General features: G+C 31.6%; 2 protein-coding genes across 2 annotated transcripts; both read left to right on the top strand.

Moving 5' to 3' along the window:
* Window positions 1–2,470: 2,470 nt before the first annotated feature.
* Window positions 2,471–3,204, top strand: LOC111460267 (protein RALF-like 33). Its single transcript, XM_023103439.1, has one exon. It carries the CDS (start codon window positions 2,517–2,519, stop codon window positions 2,898–2,900), a length of 384 nt encoding a protein of 127 aa, XP_022959207.1. The 5' UTR covers window positions 2,471–2,516; the 3' UTR covers window positions 2,901–3,204.
* A 3,864-nt stretch (window positions 3,205–7,068) lies between these two features.
* On the top strand, window positions 7,069–11,981 carry LOC111460423 (probable histone-arginine methyltransferase 1.4). The gene is made up of 15 exons (XM_023103687.1): window positions 7,069–7,445; window positions 7,949–8,008; window positions 8,236–8,338; window positions 8,435–8,578; window positions 8,784–8,887; window positions 8,988–9,086; window positions 9,180–9,249; window positions 9,448–9,544; window positions 9,838–9,892; window positions 10,083–10,166; window positions 10,406–10,483; window positions 10,896–10,999; window positions 11,078–11,250; window positions 11,331–11,482; window positions 11,557–11,981. Exons 1-15 carry the CDS (start codon window positions 7,242–7,244, stop codon window positions 11,656–11,658), a joined length of 1,629 nt encoding a protein of 542 aa, XP_022959455.1. The 5' UTR covers window positions 7,069–7,241; the 3' UTR covers window positions 11,659–11,981.
* Window positions 11,982–12,475: the final 494 nt, after the last annotated feature.

Below are 12,475 nucleotides of genomic sequence, written 5' to 3'. Positions count from 1 at the left end.
ATATTAATATAATTTTTTAAAATTTAGGATATTTTTTAAATAAATTACTCACCATTTTCATCTAAAATTAACCATAAATATATTTTTTTTAGATTTTTAAAAAAATTTCCGTAATTGGAAATGCAAGGCTTTATTAATTACCACACGGCTGGCTATTAACGTCGCGGGCCTTCTTAAATTACCACGTGTTTGGTTTATGTTTCATTTATTGGAAAAAAAAAACTATAAAATAAAATAGTTAAAACTTTAAATTTGTATTAGACTAGTATTAAAATTATCTAAAGTTTCAATTTTATGTTTATATATTCAATTTTTTTAATTAACTAATATATTAAATATAAAATTAAATTTATGGAATTTAAATTTAAATTTTACATATGTAATTTTAAAAATTAATAAAATGTTGATTTTCAACTAATTGAATATAAAATTTAAATTTCGATCATTTATAAAATATTTTAAGCAACTATTATATAGTTATTAAATTTATAAACTAAATATACATAAATCTAAAAATTGAATAATTATACGCTTAATTTTAAAAAAATTATTTGATAATTATTTTATTTTTTAAAGTTAAACTTAATATAAATTTTTTTTTTTAAATAAAACAAAATAAAACCATTTAAAATTTTATATTAGATTATATAAACTAATTGAAAAGAAATTAGGAGAGACAAATATAATTAGAAGAAAAAAAAAACAGAAAATAAATTGTTGTTATTACATAATAAAAAAATCACATAAAATGAACAGCGAATTAGATTTCAACACGTGTCTAGCCACTCGTAAGTTGATTACCTCTCCCTATCATGATTTGCTGTCCCATTAACTGGCATTACCCACCTATACAGATCATGCCTTTCTTTTTCTTTTTGGGAAATTAATTTTTCTTTTTATTTTTTATTTTTTTCATTTCATTTTAACTTTTTTTTATTAGATGTATTTTTAAAAAATTAAGCTAATATAAACTAAATTAATACAAATACTAAATATTTTTAAACTTTAAAACTTTCAATAATAACTTAAAAAACCATTATCATTCATCGTTAATATTTTATTTTAAAAAAATAATATTAATCCCTTATCTTAACCTACTAGAAAAAAATTTATACACCGTAATTGCCATTAATTAATGTTGAAGAAGAATAACCTTTTTTTTATTACGAGGATTTGATTGATTTTTATTTATATTAACAATAATTTTTTTTAAAAGATAAATGATATTAATGCTATTTTTAAAATTTCATACTTATTTTTTAAATATAATGACAAGAGTATTTTAAACTATTTTTAAAGTTTAAGAGTATTTTTGAGCTTTTACAAAAGTTAGAGGGTAAATGTGATAGTTTTTTAAAGAACACTATTAAAAATAAACAAATATATTTTTAAAAATAAAGTACCAAAAACTAATATGTATTTTTTTAAATATGAAACCGTTTATAAGTTTATAAGTATATTTTTAGATTAAATATAAAAATTTATAGTCATAAAATTATCTATATTCATATGTATATAAAAAAAAAACACACGACGCAATAATATAAAATTTAATTAAAAAAAAACGGCGTGTTCGTTCCCGACGTGCAATGTCAACTTGTATTTTGGTCAAATTTCTATAAAAAAAAATTGACAAACAGAATTTTGAAAATTTCACAATCAATTAGCTGTCGTCCAAACTCCTCTCTCTCTCTCTAAATAAATAAATAAATAAATAAATATTTATATATATATATATATATATATATTTTTTTTTTATGATAATGTAAAGTCGTATCCAAATTCTTTTTCTACAAACTAATATTTATAAAATATTAATTCATGAATATGAAAATTAAATAAACAAATGGTTAGATATTTATAATATTTAATTATCAATTTAAACTCTAAATTTTTATAAATTAATCAATTTATATGATATTTTTAACCTGCTTAGCATATTACATTTAAAATTAATTTCAAATCATATAGATACAATTTTTTTTAATGACAGGAGAAAATTCAATAAATATAAGATAATAATTTATTAATAAATATAGAAAAATAGAGAAATATGCTCAAATTTAAAGAAATTACAATATCTTCGTTTTTTTTATTTAAATTAATTATTACATTTAAACAAACTTTATATAAATGCATATAAATTTATTATTTAAAAAAATTGTCATAATAATAAAAATTATTATTTAAATTAATTATGTTTTTAACTTAATATAATTAATTAAAATTATATATATTGGCCTCGTATGTATTTATTTTATTTTTAGGTGTGGGTGACAACAAATTAAAGGCCTAAAAGTCTTGTTATTAGTGGGTGACAATAAATTTCTTCACATTCTTAAAAAAAACAAAAAATAAATCAAATTGATAATCCAAGCGCGTGAAGGTCAAGTGGCAAACTTGTAATTAATAAGAAACCCAGTGGCATTTCTGTATAACCCTTGACCTTATATGGACGAACCACATTCACCCCTGTTCCTCTAGAAACCAACGGAACTTCTTGGTAATCATCCAAAATGGGTATCTCACGCGTTTCTGCTCTCATTGCTGCGTTCGCCGTTCTCGCCGCTCATTTTCTGATCTTATCGGCAGCGGCCATCGATTTCTCCGGCGACAACGAGATTCTCTTTGCTCCGACTAAATCCGAGTGCCGAGGCTCAATCGCCGAGTGCTTTCTCGCTGGAAACGATGACGATTCCGGCTTCGGAATGGAGTTCGAGATGGACTCTGAAATCAATCGCCGAATTCTAGCGACTACTCGCTACATCAGCTATGGTGCTCTGAGGAGGAACAACGTTCCTTGCTCCCGCCGCGGCGCTTCTTACTACAACTGCCGTCCAGGCGCTCAGGCGAATCCTTACACCCGTGGTTGTAGCGCCATTACTCGCTGCCGAAGTTAATTTCTCGCTTCGTTCTTTTTTGGATTTAGATTCCTCGCCGTATTCTATCGGTTAGTACTTCTTGTGTTTATACTAAATATACATGTCGATCGAGTAATAAAATCCATACTGATGATTGAAAATGTAATTTAAATCTGTTTCTCTGAGTCTTCTACATGTTTTCCTTCATTTTTTTGTTATTTTCGTGACTGATTCTGGATATTTCCAGAAACATTTGTTCTTGCTTGCGATTGCCAATACAGTGATAGGAAGAAACACAGTATTCGTATAAATTGGTGATTGATATTGCTGAATTTGCAGGTCACTATTTGAGTTCATCTTTTATATAATTTTCTATTTATTTTAGTTGGATGAATTTTTGGCTGTCACGTTTGGGCTACCTGAATCGATGCAGATTTTTTATTTTTCATTTTTGATTTCACCTCTGATTTTTTTCTAATCTGAACAGAATGGTCATACTTCCCAAAAATAGTAGTCATTGATTTTAATTTTATACTCTTAATCTTGGCCACAATTTTTTTTCATATGAACATTTTTCAAATTCTAAATAACCTGTGAAGACTACATAGTTTTCTTTTCTAGTTTAACTAAAATAAATGAAATATGAAAGAAAACTCCTTATGAACACAGTCTACAACCGAAAAAATGAGTTCAATCAATGATTTTCATTATACAAAATTATTAAAGTTTGTTTGAAATTACGGTAAGAACTTCAGAATAAATGTTGGAGTGAAAAACAAGCTTATAAAAAATATTCATATTATTTAAAAAAATTGTCATAAGATTCATGAACGTTTCCAAAACTACCGTCATGAAATTTTTCGCATCAATTAGGATGGTTTTATTTTCATGATATTTTAAAAATATATATATAATTTAGCTATATATATATATATATATATATATATATATTAGAATGAATTACGAAGAAAATCCAAGCATGTGAACGTTGGAGTAGAAGTGGCGATAATAACGAAAACTCCAACGAAGAGTGATTAAGAGGCAGGCCAATTGAGTTAGCGTCACATGGCGGTCACTGAAAGGCATTTGCAATCGAATTCGATACTCGTCTGTAATGATGGGATCTTTAGCTTTTCTGTTGGCCGGTTATTGAGCGCCTTGTATATATCCCTGTCGTTTTAGCATCCGTGAATCCCTCCCTTTCTTAAAGGTATGTTTGGGGTTGGACCACCACCACGTTGTGGGACCCACTTCATGTTTTTTTTTTTTTTTTAAATTGATATTAAAATTTACCCGTTTAAATTATGGCGTGCCGTTACATTTCCACTTTCGGCATCGGTATTAGATAAAGTGAAGTATTATTATTATTATTATTTGTTTAAATTGTATTCGATTTTTAGAGGTAAAAAAATGTTTTGTGATTTATAATTTTTTTTAATTCATTTCATTTATATTTTATGCTAAATTAATAAAAATTTCTATAAAAATGTTTAAATAATATTGTTAAATTTATTTAGAAACAAAAAATACTTCTAAAACTTAAAAAAAAATTGAAAATACTCTTACTTTAATTTTTTATCTTTAAAAAAATTTAAAAATTGTCATGAAATGACCGTTTTAAAACTATGAGGACGACGACAATACATACCAATCCAAAGTGGACAATATCTGTTAGTGGTGGACTTGGACTTGGGTTTGGGCTGTTACAAATAGTCTCCGAGCTAGACTCTAAGCGATGTGCCAACGAGGACGTTGGGTTCCAAAGGGGTGAATTGTGAAATCTCACGTTGGTTTAAAAAGGGGATCGAAACATTTCTTACAAGCATGTGGAAATCTTTCCCTAGTAGACGCGTTTTAGAATCGTGAGGCTAACAACGATACATAACGGGTCGAAGTGGACAATATCTACTAGCGGTGAACTTCGACCGTTACATAAAATTTTTCATCTATAAATTTAATGGGAAAAAATTTGATGGTTGTTATAAAACAAACTTCAAACTTTATGGGTTAAAATGATAACTTTACCGTTGCTGAAATAGTTTCTTGAACTCGGCAATTCACGTGTTGAATTGCATGCCAGTAATATTTAAGTATGATTGATCATTGAGCTTGGGCCAATGAACTTAGATTGTCTATTTATATTTTTCCTGTCTTGTCCCGAGAGCTTTGATCTTAAATGATCTATGGCTAACCCGACAATTGAAGTTATAATCAAATAGGTTCGAATGTTTTAATGTTTGTGAATTCAGGGTTCACGCGACAAAAAATCGTTTGATACCAAAGTATTTTTTCTATCATATCATCGGTATCAAGCTTAGGCTCTAAATTGGGTGTACGTGTCAAAAAGTATGATGAAGAAATTGGGGTTTTTGTTAGACAATGAGTTTTAGAATAAAAAGTTAACGGTTCACGTTTTTTTACTGAAATTAGGAAGGGATAAGGAATTTTGGAATCAACGCTTCGTCGTGGAGCGGTCGTCTTTAAATTTATTTAGAATAGAAACAAACAAAAGTTAACGTTAAACAACCATACGTTTAAGCCAATACGAGGATATTTACGACACGTTTTTACTTATCTAGATCCAACGTCAATAAAAGCAAATCTTGTTTATAAAGTCCTTACCTTACTTGAACACATAATAGTAGAATCTATATATAACATTAATAATAACAATAATAATTAATATAAATAATATATATATATATTTAATGTGAGATCCCACGTCTTTATAAAGGGTGCAGATGCATTATAAATTCGTGAGGCTAATAGCGATACATAATAAGTCAAAGCGGACAATATCGACTAATAGTGGAGTTGGGTTGTTACAAATGGTATCAGAGTCAAACATTTGGTGGTATGTCAGCGAAGGACGTTGGCTGCCAAGAGGGTGGATCGTGAGATCCCATATTGGTTGGAGAGGGGAACAAAACACTCCTTATAAAGGATGTGTAAAATCTCTCTCTAGTAGACGTGTTTTAAAATTGTGATGATGATGACGATACGTAACGGGCCAAATCAGATAATATCTGCTTACATTTAATCTCGAGCAAAAATGACGGTATAGATACCTATCACGTTCTCATAAATCTATCAAGTTCGTCTAGCTCAAAGTGAAAAAAAGTTACGAAGAGCGTTATTAAATATGAGAGATAAGCTAAGATAAACACAACTCAACGAGACAAGAATCTATCGAAATTAGGGTATTGAAGACAAGTGACAAAGATGGTGGGAACAAAATGAGACTCGTTATTATAAGAGGAAGGGAGAATTTGCTTTCCAACCAATCCACTACTGCCACGTGGGTCCAACAGAAGCACCGGATTCTCTCATTGAGCGACACGTCACTTCCAAGTCTAAAATTTCAACGGTGTACTACGCAAACATCCATCTCAGCGTCCACATCGAAACAAAACCCAGAAGCACGCGAGGAGCACGTGACCACCCCTTTGAATCCATGGTATCAAGTTCCTTCACTAAACGATTCTCTCTCAAACTTTTTTTTTTCAAAATATTTTAAGACTTGTAAAAGGTTTAGAATATTAATTCCTATGATTTAAAAAAAGGATTATTTAAATAAAGTATTAAAATTAATAAATAAATATTTTATACTTTAAAATAATATAATTTTTTTATATAGTTATATTTTGTTCTTTATTTTTTTCAATTATATAATAAATGGTTATATATATATAGGTGAAAAATATTAATAGAAATTAAAGATTTTCATTTAGCTCGTGGGACTAGGTTACACGGGATCCACTGCATGAATGAAGAAGAGAGTGAAAAAGATTTATCTCAATTAACTAAATAAGTCTGGAGACAAACGATCTGCCTAAATTTCTGATATTAACTTTTTATATATATATATATATATATATATATATATATATATATACGATTAAATAAATGTATTTTTAAACACGATCGGTTGATTATATTATATTTTTATTAATAAATTGTTATTGAATTTATTAAAGTATTATAATTTTTTTAATATAAATTATATTAGAAAATAGACACTATTTATTACAAGTTATTTAAAAGAATATATATTTAAAAAAAAAAAAAGATTTTCATCATTTATATAACTATAATATAAATGTCCATAAATGATGGGAAATCTAATATTCATCTAAATAATTTAAATAAAAAACAAAGCAAAAAAAGAAAAACAGTCGCAGTATAAAAACTGGCCTTCAACGCCACTCAGTTCTCTGTTTCTCTCTGCCGGGCGGCGGCTTCTGTAAAATTTCCAAAACCTTTTCGTTTCTCTCTCAGAAACCCTAATTCTCCTCCGAACGGCTTTCACTGCTGAAACGTCGACTCTGTGCGATCCATTTTTTGGAGTGAAGATAATTTTCGGCTTCAGGTTTTGCATTAATGGAGGGCTCTTTAGGGCAAAAACACAAGCCGCAGGAGTTCACTTTGGTTTCGATTTCTGAGCTTGCTTCTTCGTCTTCCTCCTCGTCATCGTCGTCCGCGCCGGTGGTTGCTCGGTTTGGCGGGGATTCCGGTGCGGCGGAGCTTCGGTTACGGCAGGAGACCGATTCCGATGACATTTCTTTCGATCTCCGGACTACTCAGGTTCTGTTTTATTTGTGATGAGTTTGCTTATCGTGATTGTTGTTGTTGTGTATGGGAGAATTTGGAAGAAATAAAGACGAGAGAATAAAAGACCTACCTTTTGTTTTATTTCTTCTGTTTATCGGTTCTGCATTCTTTCTTGATTAGTGCTTGGTTTGCTTTATGAATGAGCTTAACGACGTACATTTTCCATTCTTAGGAACATTGTGTGTTGAAAAGAACGCATATAAAGGATTTAATATACCATAACCTAAACATCTAGCTTTTAAGTTCAATGATGATTTACTATGGTACGAAAAAGCACGGGGCAGTTCGAATGGCTTGTACTTCATGAGTTAATTAACACTCTAACTTACGCGTGCGTGTTTAAGCGTATATATAAAAGATTAGGTATACTTGAACTTTTGTTAGCTTAAGTTTTTAGTTTAGTGGTGAGTTGATGGTAGCGACCATTTATAGAGAATATAATATGATTAATTTTTATATTTCTTTTATGTCTTCAGATATTTCGGCTAAGCCCTGTTCATTCAGTTTGCATATCAGAAGGCGATGCTGGTAAAGAGGTAAGAAGGGTAGTTTTATGTGAATATGCCGAAAGCATATCTTCGAGGCTGCAAATATTTGTCTGCATGCTCTTATTATTTTGTTCAATTCTGCCATTTTTTGTATGTTGCTTACCTTACGAATCTGTACTTGGCATTAGTGATTTAGTATTGGTATAATTTAACAAGCTGAAGAACGAAGCACTGTTCATTGCTTGTGTTATTGAATAGTTTCGCTTTTGAAACAGAAATCTCATTCCAGAGGAGTTACCCTTCTATTTAGAAATGAGGAAGAGTGCAGTGCATTTCATTCTGCTTTTGATAAGAGGAAGAAGGATGATATTGTCCAAGGTAAGCTCACCCCGAATGTTGCAACTCTTTGCGAACAAATTTATTGATGTTTTCATTGTGAACACGTTACTGAAGTTATCATTTTTCTACATCCAGGCTCCCATTTGCCAAATGGTGCAATTTCCTCCTTAAAAAGCAGGTTTGATGACAAAATAGAATCATCCTCTTCAAAGATGTACTTCCACTACTACGGACAACTTTTACATCAACAAAATATGTTGCAGGATTATGTGAGAACAGGTAATATAATTTAGCTGTTGTTTATCTTGCAATTTTGTTTTGTGGACCAGTTTCTTAATTTTTTATTCAAACGTCTTATTATCATTATTATCATTGTATTGATAGCTTAAACAATGGCATATGCGTTACCTGCCCGCACAGTCACATTATACATATTAACAGAATTACATGGTATGTTAACTTTGGCAGTCTTTTGCTGATTCAGGAACATACTATGCAGCAGTAATGGAAAATCGTGCTGACTTCACGGGTCGTGTGGTTGTTGATGTTGGTGCTGGTAGTGGTATTTTGTCATTATTTGCCGCTCAGGTACTTGTGGTTATAGTCGAAGTTTTTTTAATCTCTTTGTTTATTCGGTTCCACAGTTCTATAATTAAATGGAAGATCTTATGCCTTGAATCTTCAACAGGCTGGTGCAAAGCATGTTTATGCTGTGGAAGCATCTGAAATGGCCGAGTATGCTCGCATATTAATTTCTGGGAACCCTGCCCTCAGTGAGCGAATTACAGTGAGTTTTTTTTTAATCATGTAAAATTCCTTGCAAGTATCATTATTTGCCATTTTTTTATGTTATAGTCATGTTCTCTAATTCAAAATTCAGGTAATTAAGGGCAAAGTTGAGGATGTTGAATTACCTGAAAAAGCCGACATTTTAATCTCTGAGCCAATGGGTGAGAGCCGTTATCAAAGTGTCTTTCATTTTCAGATTATCTTGGGAGATTGTGTAATTTGTGAATGACCTTAAAACTTTTAGCTATTTACTCTCGTTTATATTTAAACGCCCTGAAAACGGTATAACCCCCAAATGAAAAGGTTTGAAAGTTTAGTTCAATCCATCCCCATTCCTCATTGTTCTTGTTTTCTGTTAGGCACCCTATTGGTCAACGAAAGAATGCTGGAATCGTATGTGATCGCCAGGGATCGTTTTTTGAACCCAAATGGAAAGATGTTCCCCACAATAGGAAGGTAAATTAGCAGTAGAAAAATTTCATCGGGCACCCTTCTTGTCTTATATGGTTAGGGTAAAAATATGATCTCAAAGTTATCCTCATCGTCATGTAAGGAGACGACAGTTTTGAGTTTGTATTCGGTGTTTTAATACTAATACTTCACAACTTCAACATACAAGTCGGTCATTGTATTATCATGGTTTATTTGAATGCGTCTTTATCTTCTCGTTTTCTTGTACTTTTAAGTGCTTGTGAATCATTTATACATATTATTTTGTGTTCTTATGAGTTATAATGTTCCCCATGTAGGATTCACATGGCACCTTTCAGCGATGAATATCTATTTGTTGAAGTAGCTAACAAGGTGAAACTTTTGATGAACATCCCAAGACTGAAGTTTACCCTTTCTGCCTCTTAAGCGTAAAATTGTTTTCACTTTGGTCTCTGAGAACGATTTCTAATCAAGATAACTGAAACGTATCGTTTTGCTCTTTCCTACCGTCTTTTTTTGGTCACTCGTGAACAAACTAAACTTGATATGTTCGTTCTTGTAGGCTCTCTTTTGGCAGCAACAAAACTATTATGGTGTTGATTTGACAGCCTTGCACGGATCGGCGTTTCAAGGCTATTTTTCTCAGGTTTGCATCACTTTCATTTACCTGAAAATGAAATCGAAGGCCATTTATAATTTAGATCAAATTTTGATGATAAAACTAGTCCGTTACTTGGGATTCGGTCCGATACCGGAGGATTTCTGAATGACAGTGACGGAAATTTCATCTGTAAATGGTGGATTTGCTACATGCAGCAGCTTCTCATTCCTGTTTCTGTTGTTTAAACTATGTATCCATAATACTCTATTTCATTTTTCATACAGCCAGTGGTGGATGCTTTTGATCCAAGATTGTTGGTGGCCGCTTCAATGTCTCATGTTTTAGACTTCACAAATATCAAGGTACTAATATCCCCTTGAACTAGAACTTGTATTTTTCTTATTAATTCAAATATTTCTAGTATTTATGGTCTTTTGTTTACGAATAATTTTCTCTTTTTACATAATTATGAGATTGGCTGGGGAATATAAATTCTTTCACGTGTCATGCAAGGGAATGATTGGATTGGTTCTTGACCGAAATTGATTCAATCAATACATTGTTTTAAGGAAAATTGTAAAATCGAAACCGATCAGATGCTTAAATGAACGACCGAAAACCAACCAACTATTTTAGTTTTTATATTTCTAACGGATGAACTGATAGTCGGGGTTCCACCTGTGGGTTTTATTATTCTTTTTCTCATTATTAATTTTTATTTTTTAAATATATGGCTTGAAATGAAATCTGATGGGGAATCACTCTTAATATCAGGAAGAGGAATTGTATGACATAGACATTCCTCTGAAATTCGTTGCTAGTGTGGGTGCCAGAATACATGGATTAGCCTGCTGGTTTGATGTATTATTTAACGGCAGGTAACTGTTGGGTTTGAGATAAAATTTTGGCTATGGCTATTACATGTTTGAATGCTTATGAACAGCTTCAATCTACAGCACTGTGCAGAGGTGGCTTACTACTGCCCCGGGTGCACCGACAACCCATTGGTACCAGTTACGTTGCGTTCTTTCCCAACCGATTTACGTCATGGCAGGACAGGAAATTACTGGCAGACTTCATATGGTTTCTCACAGTGCTCAGAGTTACACCATTTATTTGACTCTATCAGGTTGATTTCTTGTTCTTCCTCACATTTTTGGTTCCTTGGTTTGTCTTCTGCGCTTGCTGCTAACTAAGACTGCTGTATAGCCAAAATGTGGGGACCTGGCGCCGAGCAAGGAGGAATACTTCAGTCGTCCTCGTGCAAACTCGACCTGAAAGAACCCTACTATAGAATGTCCCAACCACAAGCCTACCCTGTGGCTCAAGATCAGCAACAACACCCGCTGATGCAACCACAGGTATACGTCGTCGTATGTTTAACTTAAAAAAAAAATGTTCGATTTGGCTGAAACGAACTGAATTGTTCAAACAGGACTTATCCATTCAACCCCAGGATTTGGAAGACGCTGATCTGATGCTACAGGCATCGCCTAACTCGGGGGCTCCGCTCAATTCACTGATAGATAACATTTAAGTGACAGGGCATGTTCGAGGTCGGTGACGGGACACTATTTGTGTTTACTTTGGTGACGAGAACTCCGCAGAAGTTGTCGATGTTCACCTTTAATCTCCAACAGGCAGTGAGGCTACCATTGATTATGCTTCCACAGTGAGATTATTCAAATACGTTAAACAATAATCATATCTTGTTTGCTGCAATTTTTCCCTCCTTTCCAATATTATTTGGAGGCTTTTCAATGTTTTGCCTGATGATTGTAACGATTGGATTTTTTCCCCCCTTGGGGATTTTTACTAGAATGCTGTTTAAGGGAAATATTAGGTTGATTTTCTTTAGAATAATGTCTCATTTTGCATTTTCATAAAAAAAAAAAAAAAACAACAAAATCAGTACGCTGCTAATCAAGGAACTGAAAAATCTCGGCCGATCAGAACCGGTTGTCGGTTTTGTTTGAAACTGGATGGATTGTCAATTTTATCTTTTAGCATCTTATACCATATTGTCGGTCTTAGTTAAAATTGTATGCTTTGGCCCGTTACATATTGTTACCTCTACTAGGAAGAGGTTTCAAACGACAATGGGATATATTAACGTTAGTAATTGATTATTAACCATTTTAATTCTAACAGGTTAATAGTTTAATTTAAAATCAACTAAAAGAGTTGAAAGGTTAAAAAAGATCAATATTTAAGTAAAAGAAAAAACCAAAGCAAAACCTAATTATAAATTAAATTTATAGTTGATGAATAAATGAAAATATAGCACTCGTTTCAATTTATAATTAACTTTTATTTTAAATACTTAAATAAATTGATAATAAATATTGAAAGTT

Source organism: Cucurbita moschata, unplaced genomic scaffold (assembly GCF_002738365.1).
Source record: "Cucurbita moschata cultivar Rifu unplaced genomic scaffold, Cmos_1.0 Cmo_Scf00023, whole genome shotgun sequence".
In the NCBI taxonomy this organism is placed as follows: Eukaryota; Viridiplantae; Streptophyta; class Magnoliopsida; order Cucurbitales; family Cucurbitaceae; genus Cucurbita; species Cucurbita moschata.
Note: the sequence above shows the minus strand (reverse complement) of the source record. Positions and strands in the feature narration are given on the sequence as shown.

Bases quoted from the DNA above. Each gene is read 5' to 3' on its own strand.
- LOC111460267 (XM_023103439.1), top strand. From the start codon at position 2,517: ATGGGTATCTCACGCGTTTCTGCTCTCATTGCTGCGTTCGCCGTTCTC.
- LOC111460423 (XM_023103687.1), top strand. From the start codon at position 7,242: ATGGAGGGCTCTTTAGGGCAAAAACACAAGCCGCAGGAGTTCACTTTG. The intron at 9,250-9,447 runs GTGAGAGCCGTT...GTTTTCTGTTAG, and splicing joins TTTAATCTCTGAGCCAATGG to GCACCCTATTGGTCAACGAA. The intron at 11,251-11,330 runs GTTGATTTCTTG...ACTGCTGTATAG, and splicing joins CATTTATTTGACTCTATCAG to CCAAAATGTGGGGACCTGGC.